Genomic DNA, 14,771 nt, shown 5'->3' with positions numbered 1-14,771 from the left:
TGCGGTGCCTACACCTTCCCAACAAGATGTCAATTTTTATTTTTATTAAAAAAATTTCTGTAATGTTGGTTTATTTTTGAGACAGACAGAGCATGAGTGGGAGGGGCAGAGAGACAGGGAGACACAGAATCCGAAGCGGGCTCCAGGCTCTGAGCTGTCAGCACAGGACCCAACATGGAGCTCGAACTCTCGGGCCACGAGATCATGACCTGAGCCGAAGTCGGAAGCTTAGCAGACTGAGCCACTCAGGCGTCCCCAAGATGTTAATTTTAATAGGGCAGGAAAGACCCTTCAAAATCCATACATCCATATTGGCAGAAAGCAGGAATGTTCTTTAGAGACCGTATAAACTTGCCGGCTCTCAGGAAAGGAAGATTGAGACACCTAGCTGGAGGGGGATGTTACGTGAAATGTCAGGCACTGGGATGAGTGGTGAGGAGATATTTTGAAGCGACACAGCTTTTCTTTCCTCAGACCGCACCAAATAAGGTGGGCCCTATTTCTGAACAGTCAGCTTGGCCAGATGCCCCGGGACAGCATCATCTGAGCCCAAAGCCTGCGTGCCACCGCCCTTCCTACCCCATAGAGGCAGAGCAAACCCGCCGGGCCCTCCTCCCTCTGGACGCGAGTGTGACCCCCTGTCCCTCGCCACAGAGGTCAGATGACCCCTCTGCCTGGGCTGCTGGGCAGCCATGGGAGCCTGAGCTGAGGCCGCCAGCAGCACAGCACAGCGGTGAGGAGTCGAAGCACTTCCTCTGCCCAGGCTCACCTGCCAGGGCTGCCCCGGCTAGGAGTGACCTCGGGCAGGCCACCCGCCACTCTGATCAAATGAAGATAGTCACAGTACCACCCTCGTATGGTGTTAGGGTCTAGTGAGAAATGTACATAAAGCATCTAGTCCCAGCCTGGGTCTGCCATATAGGAAGCACTCAACAAACGTTAGCCTTTAGCAGCCCACATGGGGCACCCGCTTCTTACCATGGCCGTCCCCTTCCAAGGTGCCCCAGTGTCTGGATGCACCAGAGGGTGGCCCAGGGGAGAACCGGATGGGGTGGGAGAGGATGGTCTCACCCCTCCTGTGTCTTGTTCTTGGCAGGAGTAAGGTCCTGTGGCTGCATAGCTGCTTCTCCTTCCTCTATTTCGTCATTAACTTCGTCTTCATGACCCATCACTGTTTAGGGTTTGTGCCCAAGAAGAGCCATAAGGTGAGTAAGCGAAATGGACTCCCGGAACTGCTCCCTGCCAGCCAGAGCCCTCCCCAGCTGGACCGTCCCACTGCCAGCCTGCAGAAGCACCCCACACGGGCACGTTCTGCACACCTGTAGGGGGCAGTCTCACCCGAGCGGCGCAAGCCTCCTGCTCTTAGCCCGGTGAATCAGCCCCTGGCCCCTAGCACAGCTGTCCTGGGTGGTAAACCACTGAACTCTCCCAAGCCAGCTGGCAAACAGCTGTTCCCAGGTGCCTCCTACCGCTACACCCCGCTGCCTGGCCCCTCTCCAAAGACCCCCGGACCCCCACCACCCACAGACTAAAGGATTAACGAACCCCTGGGCCAGCAGGGGGGCTCCCATCCTCAGTGTTCAGTGCCCCCTGCTGGGGAATGCCCAAGTTCCTTGCCCTTCCACAGTCTCTGAGGTCAGAGACCCCAGGTCCTGGCCCAGTATCCTCCCTGTCCTGGTTTGGGTCACCCCACCCCACCTCCCAAGCAGGCACTGCGATAAGGAATAGCACAGCACTCGCCTGTTTTGAAGGTGATTCTAGGAAAAACCACTGGGCTGGGTAGGGGGGGAGTGGGAGGGAGAAGAAGATGCAGATAAGAGGCAGCTGTTAAGGAACGGGCACTTGGGGCAGCCTGGGGATCATGCAGAACATGCCCCCCCCCCGAGTTTTCCCAGCCTGAGTGGGGTGGGGGGCCGTCGGGCACCTTCCCGCCAGCTCCCCATCCATCAGCAGTGGAGCCTGCACTGGGCCCCTGACGCTTCACACCTGCTCCTGCTCCTGGCAGTCCAGGCGCTTGAAGTGCACAGCTGCCCTGAGGGTGTAGACGTGAGGCCCAGGGGCGGCAGGTGGGCCCTCAGCGCTGCCCGCCTGAGCCGCACCCAGCCCGCACCCTCACCCTCACCCGCACCCCCACCTGCCCACTCACCTCACTCGCACACTTGCCCTCACCTGCACCCCCACCGCCACCCGCACCCCACCCTCACCCTCACCCACACCCTCGCCCCAACCCTCACCCCCATCCTCGCCCACACCCTCACACGCACCCCCACCCATACCCCCACCTGCACACCACCCTCACTCCCACCCTCGCCCGCACCCCCACCCTCAACCACACCCCCACCCTCACCCTAACCCCCACCCGCACCCTCCCCCTCACCCACACCACAACCCTCACCTGCACCCACACCCTCACCCACACCCTCACCCGCACCTGCACCCACATCACAACCCTCACCCACACCCTCACCTGCACACCCACCCTCGCCCACACCCTCACCCTCACCCGCACCTGCACCCACACCACAACCCTCACCCACACCCTCACCCACACCAGCACACCCATCCTCGCCCACACCCTCACCCTCGCCCGCACCCCCACCTTCAACCACACCCCCACCCTCACCCTCACCCCCACCCGCACCCGCACCCTCCCCCTCACCCACACCACAACCCTCACCTGCACCCACACCCTCACCCACACCCTCACCCACACCCGCACCCTCACCTGCACCCGCACCCTCACCCACACCAGCACACCCATCCTCGCCCACACCCCCACCCTCACCTGCACCCGCACCCTCACCCACACCAGCACACCCACCCTCGCCCACACCCTCACCCTCACCCTCACCCTCACCCTCACCCTCACCCACACCCGCACCCGCACCCGCACCAGCCCAGCAAGGGAAGGGGTGTGTGGGCCGTCCAGACTGTGGCACAGAAGGGGAACCATGAAGACTAACACCCTTGGCTCTGGTGGAGTAGGACCAGCTCCCTCGACGCCATCCATCTTGAAGGACTGACGTGCTCTACCCCACCCCAGATCGCAAATCCACATACCCCTGAAAGGTTACTCTGAATGCCTAGTGGCTTGGGCACCCCTGAGCAGTGTGGACTCAGCTACATCAGCTTCCCTTTTCGTCACCAGAAGCATCTGCTGAGACTCCTGTCTCTTGCAGCTCACTGTCACCCTGAGGGGATGGGTCAGGAAGACATTTGAAGGGCTTCCCCATCACCTCCCCAGAGTCTAGCTCACCTCCTAACCCCCTGCCCAGTGTAATGTTGGAGACGGCCCCACTGACTTCTCGCGACATCCCGTGGCACAGCAGAGGTGCAGGGAGGCCAGAGTGATGGCAGGGTGAGGCCGTGCCGTCAGCCAGGAGCGGGAGCAGCCCCTGCCAGTCCCGGAGCTCCAGGCTCCCTCCCCAGCCCTCCCTGTTGACAGCTTCTGCCTCTTTCTCCCTTGACCTCAGCTTTCGTTGGCAGTTATTCTGGATCAGGATCACAGAGAATAACAGAGGCGTGGCCTGCCTGCCTGCAGCTTCCTGCAGCCCACAGCCTGCTGACCTCGGGGACACAGGCCAGGGAAGCTGGCACTGAGCTTCCCCAGCAAAAGGGCAGCCTGGTCGAGTAGCAAGCCTGTTCCAGACAGTTCTGGGCCACGCAGACATCCAGACATCCAGGAGTCCTGTGTAAACACACTCTTCTCTCTCCATTTGCCTTCCCCACTTAGGTCACCAGGACACTAATGATCACCTATGTCCCCACGGACATCCAAGACCCAGAAATCATCATTAAGCATTTTCAGTAAGTCGGTCAAGTGGACTGAAGCATGGATTGCCTCTTCCCGGTAACCTTGCCTGATTCTTCATGTGGATAGTAAGCTGGCATAGGATGGTGGAGCGAGAGAGACACCCCAGGTGATAGCTCATCCTGGGCTTGGCTCAGGATTAGCTTTCCAGAAAGGGGGAGGCCCTGTGGCCAGAGCAGGCTTTCTGAAGTCAAGGGATTTCCCGCATGGCATACGTGTGGTGGGTGTAAATTTCCCTTCCCTTGCTGCTGCAACCAAATGCCTGGCAAGCTCCTGGACCAGTTATCTAGAGTAGGTCATCTTGGAGCATCTTTCGTGACCCAAGGTCCTAGCCCCAGGAGATAATTATTTCTCGTGGGCAGCAATTTCTAGGTCTGCCCCCACCTGGCTCTATTCTGGACCATATGGGAAGGATGTGGCAAATCTTAGATGACCAGGGATCAACTCTGAAATTTGACCTTAGGAACGAGTAATGGTGTCCCCCATCTAAGAACCAGGGACCACAGACAGCTGAGCCACTCAGCCCTGTGGGCTATAGTTCTGGGGAGCGGGGGGCGGATAGTATGGGGAGGATGGCATATCCCCAGCACCACAGGCTAGTTCAGCATCCATGTCTGTGGCTACAGTGAGGCCTATCCAGGGTGCGTGGTGACCAGAGTCCACTTCTGCTATGACGTCAGGACCCTGATCGATTTGGATGATCAGAGGTGAGTCTGCAGCGGGGTCTGTCTGGATCTGGGGTGGGGGTACAAGGGGAGGATGTGGCTCTGCTGGTCCCCAGCCACAAGGTCCCTCCTCCCACTGCCCACCGGCCAACAGACGCCATGCCATGCGGGGCCGGCTCTACTACACTGCCAAGGCCAAGAAGAATGGGAAGGTGATGATCAAGATCCACCCCTGTTCCCACCTGTGCTTCTGCAAGTGCTGGACCTGCTTCAAAGAGGTACCTGGCCCGGGCATCAGGGGACACAGCAGAGGAGGGGCTGGGGCACTGGGTCTCCAGCTCTGTCCAGGGCTCTGGACCCTTGGGCCCCATTCAGATCTGCTCTGGTGCTGTGGCACCCAGCTCCTCCCTTCTTTTCCCTCCTCCTCCCTCCTGCCTCCCTGTTGAGAATGTAGAGGAGCTGAAGCCTTTCTTGGGTGATCCAGGGAGGCTTGCTCATGCCCACTTCTAGTCTTGGATGGGAGGACCAGAGAGAACACAGTAGACTGCTGTAGGGTGCCAGGCCTTAGGCTCTCAAAGGGCTAGGACTGAAACATTTGAAGGCACTGGGCTCCATCTTCTTACCCAACCACCGTGGCTAGGAGGAGGCCACAGGGTAGGACCGAACTCTAGCCAGTCCAGAAAAAGAATCATCCCTCTTCTCCAAAAATGCCGCAGACACATTCTAATGCTCCTTTAGAGTCCAGCCCAAGTCCAAAAGCACCCCCTAACCCCCAGGTGTGCCTTACCTTCCCCAGATCTAAGAGCAAGGAGCTAATTTCAGAGTCACAGCCTCTCCCTGTTCTTAAGTTGGGATCTTGGAGCCCAATGGGATCCTGAGCTCTTTGCCAGGCTTTGAAGGGGGTTGGGAACAGTACTAAGGCCTCAGGCCCACCACTCGAGTGGAAAGAGGCCAATGCCCAGGTGAGGTCTTCCTGGAGCTCTGACTTCCCCAGCTCTGAGGGCCAAATCTCACCCCAGGTAGATGCAGAACAATATTACAGTGAGCTGGAGGAGCAGCTGACTGATGAGTTCAACGCTGAGTTCAACCGCGTTCGGCTGAAGCGTCTGGACCTGATCTTTGTCACCTTCCAGGACTCCAGGATGACGAAGCAGTGAGTGCCAGGGCCAGCAGCTTGCTGTGCCCAGCCCTGCAAGTGGGCTTCTGCTTCTGTGAAACCATCCTCTTTCACCTCATTCCAGCCAAGGGGGGAAAGAGAGAGAACCTCCCTCTAGTTTGCCATGTTCTGACCGCCCCTCCAGCCCGCTGTGTTCTCCGCAGGCAGCCGCCATCTTGCTTTCCAGAGCATGTCTGCATCCATTTCCCCACAGCTGCCAGGCTCAGCTTGTCTCCAGAGATACCCAGGCCCTGGGCTCCCCATTCCCTAGGTCCTTGCTTCAGCATGGAGGTGTTAAGAGTAGACATCTTGGTTCCTCTTCCAGGCCTTGACAAGAGTGAATCCATTTTTCCCCCATTACATATTACCCCTGTCCTCACCACAGGTGAAAGAGTCAGAGTAGAGACTCTCTGCTTGCTCTTTCTCCTCTCCTGCTGCAGGTCTCCCCTAATTCATAGCCTTACAGCCTCCTCCCTCCTCTGCCCCAGCCTCTGGCAGCTCTACCTTGATAGGGAGTGGGTTAGATGCACTCTGGAATGTTCTGGAAGGATCCTAAGGACAGGGTCAAATAGATGGGAACCCCAGAATCAGTCCCTTGAGGATTGTGGGGGCCCTCCTTTCTCTTAGGGAGCCTGGTTGTACATAACACTTGGTCTTCACTCACCCATACCCTACAAAGGAGCAGTGGAACAGCCTAGAATTTAGTCAGATACAGTTGTGTGCAATTTTGCAAGTCGCTTATACTCTCCAATTTCTTATCTGTCAAATTTGGTTCCTTATATATTCCCTGTCCACCTCCCAGAGGGATACGAAGGGATATATGTTCTATTTAGTATATATGGTATATCAAACAATATACCAACGTGAGACAACACTGTTTCTTTTCCGACACACTGTCATTCGGTAGAGAGGATCTGAGGTTTAATTACAGCAGAGATGTGAATTAGAAAACCAAAGACCCAGGGCCAGCATCTGCCCCTCTTTGGTTGTGTCTCAGGCACCTCAATTTAGTAAGCCGTGCAATTGGGGCTATATTCATCAACCATTAGCTCAGTGTCAGGCATACAGAAAGAACTCACGTGGTAGCTATTAATACTAAGATGAGGCTGAAATTAGTACCTCTGGCACCAACCTCAAAGAGCGTGTCTTTGTGCTGTCACTGCTATTAAGGGGGAAGGACATTAACTGAGAACCATGTGGTCCCCTCCCTTCCGGGGTGGTCCCTCCCTCTGTGCCCCTTTTCTCCAGGGACTTTAGGAACTGCCCACCTCTAATGTCCTGAGAGGCATATCTGAGGCTTCAAGAGTCCCTAGGAAGTGGGGTCCATCTCTCTAGGACCCTGGCATGAGACCTCTCCTAAGTCTGTTGTCCTCACACCCAGACCTCTCTCTCCTGCCCATCCCCGCCCCCACCGTCTCTGCAGCATCCAGGAAGATTACAAGTACATCCAGTGTGGCGTGTCCCCCCAGCAGTCCTCGGTGTCCACCACCGTCAAATCCTACCGCTGGAGGGTTGCCCTTGCCCCACACCCTAAAGACATTATTTGGTAAGCGCCCCCCTCCACTGCTCTCCTCTCCCCCGTTCCTTTGAGCTTCGCTGAGATTGAAGAAGGGGTGGGAAGGGAATCGGGACCCGTTCTCCTACTCTGTTACCCACGTATGGCTCCCACTGGGCTGGCAGGGCCCTGTCCTCTCCTGAGCACCACCGCCTCTGCCCTCCCCCCCAAACCCAGCCCACCACAGGTGCCTTTACAAAAGGTGTGACTGAGGGGAGGATCCGGGCCTGTTGCAAGCAGGTCTGGGCCCAGGGGGCTGAATTAGACCAGGGCAGTCTGGGTCTACAGCTGGTGTGCAAGAAACCGCACGTGGGGCCTGTCTAATGTCTGGGACCCGAGGTCCTAAGTGCATCTCCCTCCTCCATCCCTCCCCAGGAAACACCTGTCCGTCCGCCGCTTCCATTGGTGGGCCCGCTTTATCGTAATCAACACCCTCCTCTTCTTCCTCTTCTTCTTCCTCACCACGCCTGCCATCATCATCAACACCATCGACATGTACAACGTCACCCGCCCCATTGAGAACCTGCAGGTGCCACCTCTGCTCAGGCCAGGCATGGGGGCCCCAGGGAGATGAGGGAAGAACCCAGGCGAGGACAGGATGGGGGGGCCCCTGGAACGCGGCTCCAGAGCCCTTGCACCACCACCATTGTGGAGGTGGCCATGGCTGTGTAGATGGTGGTGTAGAGTTTCCTTTGTTCTAAAGGGGACGAATGCACAGGTCGTTGCCTATCTTAGGGACTGGAGCTGGCAAGGAAGGAAAGAGGGGGTGGTGGTGCTGCAGGCAGGTTCTGGGGTGGGGAGTTGGGCAGGGGATGGGCGGTCCAGTCTTTAGATTGGGCCACCCAAGACTAGCTGGAGGCACAACAGGTGCAAGGGTGTGGCACGTGTGACTGCTCTGCACTCCCCACTTTCTCTCGAGCTGGGGTCCCTGGTTTGAAGGGTAGGGTTGAGGGGGGGGAAGTGTGAGGTCAGCTCCCATGCAGCCATCCAAGAGAAGCAGGACTTCCATTTCCCTCATGCCAGGCACACCCACTCCAGGCTGGGGGCTGTAGGCCCTGGAGGGGCCACCCCTGAAGTTAGAGGATGCTTCATACTGACATGGGACATCAGAGAAACTGGACTGGCCCGTCTCCAAATCCTATAGCCTCAAGGCCATTATAACAGGCCTAGAAGGCCTCCACTTGCATATAATCCCCATCCCTACTCCAGCAACACGTGCACACACAGGCCACACGCCTGCTGCTGCTTGCTCCTGCCCTCTGTTGTCAAGCTCACAGAAGGCCCACAAAGCACCACCCTAGGGATTCTTCCTTCACACCTTACCCACTTCTATACCTCCTTTCACACGACATCACAGGGAAAGTAGTGTCTTCTCTGTGAGCTCTGCCATATCAGTGACAGCAGCTGGCTCTGGCCCTCGGGCGGAGTCACCAGGAAAACCCCAGGCCATCCCTCTAGGGACCTCAGCCTAGAACACCTGTGCCCCTTGAAGACAGAACTTGACCTTGGGGTGTCAGCCTCTGCCTGCCACCAACCAGGCGGACCCCTGGCCAGGAAGGCTGACGAAGAAGGCCAGGTCCTCTGCGCAGCCTCAGGGAAACCAAGCCTGCTCTGGGACTAAGCTGGGGAAGACGAGGCCAGAGGTGTGGGAGAAGCAGGGGTGGCCCGGAAGGGGAAGGGGCGCTTCTTGCACTAATGTGTCTCTGCCCTCCTCCGCTCTACCCTACAGAGCCCAGTCATAACCCAGTTCTTCCCCTCCCTGTTGCTCTGGGCATTTACAGTGATAATGCCTCTGATGGTCTACTTCTCTGCCTTCCTAGAGGCCCACTGGACCAGGTGAGATGGGGGGCCTCCTCTCCCAGCCCTGCTGTTTGCTCAGCCCCGGCCCCTTCCCCTGCCCACTCCCCCACCAACCATCTGGCCTAAGGAGTGGAATTGACATAGGGGTGGATTTGATACCCAGAACCATCCCAAAAGACTAACTTTTTTTTTGAGAGAGGGGTCTGAGTTGTCTCTGGGCCTCTGGGCTCAGGGACCCTGAGATAGGACCACCATATCAAGCATGTGAGGCCCAAACCAAGCCCTTCTTGGGCTGCTCCCACAGCCTCCAGCCATGCACTGAGGCGATGGAGCTGTAGGCAGAGCTACAGTGCTAGGAACCCCAGACAGAAGGCACCGGGGGAGGAGGAAAGAGCAGGACTCATCTGAAGAAGGTCAGGAAGGCAGTTGCAGAGAAGCCCATGAACTCAATCTGACTGTAGACACCTGTGGCCCCGGGCCGTGCAGCGCCAGCATTTTAAACAATAGGAGCTATTTGGCCCTAATAGTTCTATGGTGGTAGCTGGTGGGGTAGAAAGTATGTACCACATCCTGGGCTTTTGCCAGAAGGCTGTGTGGGTCTCAAAAGTTATTTCCTGCACCAGAAGCTCCTACCATCCTACCAGGCAGTAAGCCAGGGGGCTTGTCCTGACAGAAACCCTTACTGGTCTTTTATCTGGCCAAGAACGCGGCTTATGTTGATTATTAAAACTGCGGGGATCCTGATTATCAGTGGTAATGTCCCTCTAACAAAGGTGTCAAGCACACAGCACATGTGTGCCCTTCCTCCCCGTCCCGTGCCCAAGGCAGACATCACAGTGCATCCCTGCTGCAGCATAGCTCTCAGCGCTCTGTGGGGATGGTATTGGATGCACTGTTCAACCAATTTTCTAGCCCAGGCAGCTGCCTCTGTCTTTCCCGTCATTCTGTAGTTAGGTCCCTGGTTCTTATCTCGTATTTCTTTGTTCCCTTCAGATCAAGTCAGAATCTGATCATAGTGAACAAGTGCTACATCTTTCTGGTGTTCATGGTGGTTATTCTGCCCTCTATGGGACTGACCAGGTACCTCACCTCCAATTATCCCTCCTCTCTCAGACAGGCTCACCCTAGAGTTGGAACCTCCTGTTTCAGATACTGTAGGCCTACCTGTGCTTGCGGCAAATCCATTCCTCAAAGGACAGTCTGGTGCCTGTCATGAGCCTAGCATGAGCCAGGTATCATGTGAACTCTAAGGTGTCAGCTGTCAACTCTGCCTTCAAAGAGCTTATCATCCAGCTGGGGAGACGAGCCATGGCTGTCAGCTGAGAGCCCAAAGTAGAAAAAACACAGCCAACCTGCAGTAGAAATTTGGAAGAGGGAGAGAGCACTGTGGGAGAAATACCTGGTGAAAGTTTGCTAGAAGTGGCCTTGAGATGAGAGGCCAAAGGGTTAGGGGTAGGGGTGGCCCAGCACGAAAAAGGCAGAGAGGCAGTATGGGCTGTCCAGCTGGAATATTAGAATGCAAGAGTCTCTCTAGGGATTGAGAAAGGGAGGACAGCAGGAGGGAAGCCAGGCCAAGAGGAACTGAACCCCAAGCCTCAGCACGTAGGTTCATTGACTAAAGGACCTACCTTGTTCTTGTTTCTAGTTTGAATGTCTTTTTCCGCTGGCTCTTTGACATCTACTATCTGGAGCAGGCATCCATCCGGTTCCAGTGAGTACTAGAGTGCATGCTACAGGTGTACTCCCAGTGTATGCTGGGGCTTCCATGGGTCCATACTAGGGAGATATGTGTGTCCTTTATTTGCTCACATGGGTAGAGATGAATGCATACACAGGCTGTCATTAAGAGAGCCCGGGCCATGGACCTATTTGGCAATCTGGTAAAGCCCTGGGATCCCTTCTCTGAATGACGTTTTGGAAATAATTGTAGATTTACAGGAAATGGCCCCCACAATGTCCTGTGTACCCTTTATCCAGTTTCCCCCTCTGGTAACATTTTGCATAACCATAATACGGTATCACAGCCAGGAAACTGACATTGATACAATCCACAGAGCTTATTCAGATTTTTCCAGTTTTACATAGTCTCTGAATAGATGCCCGTAGATGCACAGAATACCTGGATCACAAAGAAAACCAATTATACTGAAATGGTGTTATCAAAATATTTTAAAAGTCAAATTTGTCATAAAATCTTTATGCACACATTTCCTAACAGGACAGTGGATTTTAAACACAAGCAAGCTGAAATTACATTTTATTGTTTTAGTTTTTGTTAATTTAACTTATTTATTTTGAGAGATGGGGAGAGAGAGAATCCCAAGCAGACTCTGCACTGTCAGCACAGAGCCTGACGCAGGGCTCGATCTCACGGAGTGTGAGAGACCATGACCTGAGCCAAAATCAAGAGTCGGATGCTTAACCGACTGAGCCACCCAGGCGCCCCCATATTTTATTATTTTAAAGGCATTAGTGTGACACCGTTAGCTAGCAGAAGAACATTAAGTTGGGGTGAGGTGATGGGATCTTTGACAAAGCAACATGTGGGTCAGGTTGGACATCCAGCCAATTTCAATTTTGTTTTGTGTTGTTTTCAGGTTAAAAATATTGAAAATCCCAATTTTCAAAGATGTCATGTTGCAAATGACACGCAAGCTTTCACAGCCTGCTTTATAGGGCAAGGACCAGAATTCTGTAAGGTTTCTACAGTTAAACTATAATTGTGATAAGTTGGACTTTTTTTTTTTCCTGAGATGAATATTCAGCTTTGGTGAGGTCAATATCTTCAATACAGTTTATGTATGAGAGAGTAGCTCTATGGCTCAACTTTGAGGCCATCAAGAAAGAATAGTTTTTGAAGGAGTTCTGAAATATACCCAGGGAGCTCACAGATTTCTCTTTTCAAACAAGTGGACAGAATTGTGTAGATGGGGCGACTGGACAGCCACAGAGATGCCTGGGTCACCAACGTGAGAACAGGCAATGCGGCCATTCATTCAGGCGGCTGAATGACTCCCAGCTGAAGCTGGCCAGCCATGCCAAGTACGCAGCTGCAGACAGGAAAATGTCGATCCCATAAAGTTAGCATGTGTCATTCAGCAGCCTGTTTAATAACTACCCTTATTTTGAAGTGATGGTGAGTGCAAATAGTATTGTCATATATCACTAGCAACGGCAACGTGATATGAAAATATCTGATGTCAACTACTGACAGAGTCACAGCCATAGCTGACGTTGCTGTGATTTGTTGCCCACGTTCTCTTAATGGGAAGAAATGCTACACTGCAGTTAGAGGTTAGTGACAATAAAGACGTAATTCTTTTCACTCTTCAAGGTCACGGACCTCCAAATTTCTACTCACAGACTCTCTGGGGTCTGTGGACCCCGGTCAAGCACCCCTGCTTTAGATTTTGATTGTGTTTTGCATGTATTTCCCAACACATCCATACTTGTACACCAACCTCATCCCTGCTCAGAAGGCCCCGCATTCACTTAAATTGGGCCCGGGGCACATGTGTATATGAAGCTTATAATCCCCATCCCCACCCCTACCCTCTACCTCTCTTCCGACATCCCTGCCCTTTCCCTCTCCCTCTGGCTTCTGTGCTGTCCCCCACTCTCCCAGGTGTGTGTTCCTGCCAGACAATGGCGCCTTCTTCGTCAACTATGTGATCACGGCAGCTTTGCTTGGCACGGGCATGGAGCTGTTGCGCCTGGGGTCACTCTTCCTGTACAGCACCCGCCTCTTCTTCTCCAGGTCGGAGCCAGAGAGAGTCCACATCAGAAAGGTGGGGGCCGGGCCCTTCCCTGAGCACAGCCTTCAGAGTTTCCTTTGGGAGGGTGTCAGGAAAGGGGGCCTGCTGGAAGCATGAGGGACTCGAGGTGAGAGGCGAGGTGTCCTGGGGCCGCAAGGGAGCCTGCCTCCAGGCCCGAGCTGCCTTCCGGCTCCCACGGGATAGACAAGAAGCCACAGAAGCAGCCGAGCCGAGGGGACCGAGCCACCTCAGGTGACCCCTGCCTTCTGCCCTAGAGCCACGCCATGGACTTCCAGTACGGGCGAGAGTACGCGTGGATGATGAACGTCTTCAGTGTGGTCGTAGCATACAGCATCACCTGCCCCATCATTGTCCCTTTTGGTGAGTCTTCCCTCGGACACCTCCAGGGCTGCCCACCCTCGTATTGGGCGGAGGAGCTGAGCCCCGCAAGGTCAGGCCACCTTCTGGAGCATGAGGAGACTTGGGACAGACTGTCAGCAGAGCGAGGAGGGGCCTGGGCCAGATCAGGGGAGGTTGGGTAGCTGCAAATGTGGGATGTTTCTCGAGTGAATGACCCTTCGCCAGACTGGCAGAATAGGCTCTGGGGGCCCAAGGGAAGCCGATGGTCCCAGGAGTTGGCACCACAGAACTCCGACGCCCCGTCCTTGGCCCTCACTGCCCTGCCAGACCTGACTCTGGCCTCCCAGGCCTGGGGAGCCTTGGGACAGCACAGGGCCCTGGCTGAGGAATCACCACTGAATGTGCCTCGGTCTTCCTGCCCCGCAGGCCTGCTGTACCTGTGCATGAAGCACATCACGGACCGCTACAACATGTACTACTCCTACGCGCCCACCAAACTCAACGAGCAGATCCACATGGCTGCTGTCTACCAGGCCATTTTCGCACCACTCCTGGGTCTGTTCTGGATGCTGTTCTTCTCCATTCTGAGATTAGGTAGGTACCAGGCCTGCCGGGCAGTCCCGCCTCCTCCTGCTCCCCACTGCTGCAGAAAGCCCTCAACAACACCTCTGCTCTGTTAAAGCAGAAAAGGCCCGGGAGGAGCAAGGCTTGCTCACGGATTACAGCCACCCAGGTGGCTTCTCTAGGCTTAAGGGGCTTGTATCAGAGTCCCAGCAGACCTTTGAGGCTAAGAGGAGGGCTGGGACTGGCACAGACCAAATAGTATGCATTTGGGTTTATGACCACCGGAGCAAGAAACTTCACATTCCTTCATTCTTCTTTTTTTTTTTTTTTTTAATGTTTATTTATTTTTGAGAAAGAGAGAGAGAGAGCGTGAGCAGGGGAGGGGCAGAGAGAGAGGGAGACACAGAATCCGAGGCAGGCTCCAGGCTTCGAGTCGTCAGCACAGAGCCCGATGCGGGGCTTGAACTCACAAACCACGAGATCATGACCTGAGCTGAAATCAGATGCTTAACTGATTGAGCCACCCAGGCACCACTCAGATTCGTTCATTCTAACTCAAGGCTGGCAGGATAAAATATTAGCTCTCAGGCTCAATTCCTGTGGCATCCTGGAAGATGCGTGGTCTTACAGATTGCCGAAAAGCTGGAGGAGGATTTGGGGTGTGCCCCAATGACCAGCTTTTCCCCTGCTCTTGGCTCCACAAAGCTGCTGTCCTGTCCCCTGAGACGGGAAGCTCACAGTGACATCCCCATCCTCTCCACCACCAGACCATTTCCTGCCTTCTCCCTACACTGGCCTGTCCTCAGAGACACCGGACCTTAATCCTCTCAGTGGAGCAGAGAAGGCAAAGTCCGTATTTTCTTACTTCCTGTCGAGGTGGCAGCTGGAAACAGCTCTCAGGATACAGGACCCGAACGTTATAAAATGGAAATCACAGGTTCCTGATTTTGAGCTGACGGGTCGAGAAGGACATGTTTAATGGGCACTTGAGCGGATACTTATGGCAATTAAATTTGTGTGAATTATCCATTTGTTGTCCATTCCCAGTGTCTTATCCCCCAGCCTTTCCCCACCGCCCAGCGGACTTCAGTTTTTAAATAATTTT

The 14,771-nt window shown here is 54.8% G+C and overlaps 1 protein-coding gene across 8 annotated transcripts in view; it reads left to right on the top strand.

The window, feature by feature from the left end:
- The window catches only part of TMEM63C (transmembrane protein 63C), a 131,148-nt gene that overhangs the window by 108,034 nt on the left and 8,343 nt on the right, over nucleotides 1-14,771 (top strand). For all 8 annotated transcript variants that reach the window (XM_086709164.1, XM_086709165.1, XM_025919542.2 and 5 more), the window contains 13 exons: nucleotides 1,097-1,205; nucleotides 3,734-3,807; nucleotides 4,438-4,518; nucleotides 4,631-4,754; nucleotides 5,496-5,629; nucleotides 7,056-7,178; nucleotides 7,563-7,716; nucleotides 8,917-9,023; nucleotides 9,981-10,067; nucleotides 10,633-10,698; nucleotides 12,613-12,775; nucleotides 13,018-13,123; nucleotides 13,529-13,696. In XM_086709164.1, coding sequence (XP_086565290.1) covers nucleotides 1,097-1,205; nucleotides 3,734-3,807; nucleotides 4,438-4,518; nucleotides 4,631-4,754; nucleotides 5,496-5,629; nucleotides 7,056-7,178; nucleotides 7,563-7,716; nucleotides 8,917-9,023; nucleotides 9,981-10,067; nucleotides 10,633-10,698; nucleotides 12,613-12,775; nucleotides 13,018-13,123; nucleotides 13,529-13,696 — 1,496 coding nt within the window. The remainder of the gene's footprint in view (nucleotides 1-1,096; nucleotides 1,206-3,733; nucleotides 3,808-4,437; nucleotides 4,519-4,630; nucleotides 4,755-5,495; nucleotides 5,630-7,055; nucleotides 7,179-7,562; nucleotides 7,717-8,916; nucleotides 9,024-9,980; nucleotides 10,068-10,632; nucleotides 10,699-12,612; nucleotides 12,776-13,017; nucleotides 13,124-13,528; nucleotides 13,697-14,771) is intronic.

The sequence above is a fragment of the Puma concolor genome, chromosome B3 (genome assembly GCF_028749965.1).
Source record: "Puma concolor isolate L17-30 chromosome B3, mPumCon1.1.hap2, whole genome shotgun sequence".
Taxonomy (NCBI): Eukaryota; Metazoa; Chordata; class Mammalia; order Carnivora; family Felidae; genus Puma; species Puma concolor.
The sequence above is the reverse complement of the archived record's forward strand: the minus strand, read 5'-3'. Positions and strand labels throughout refer to the sequence as shown.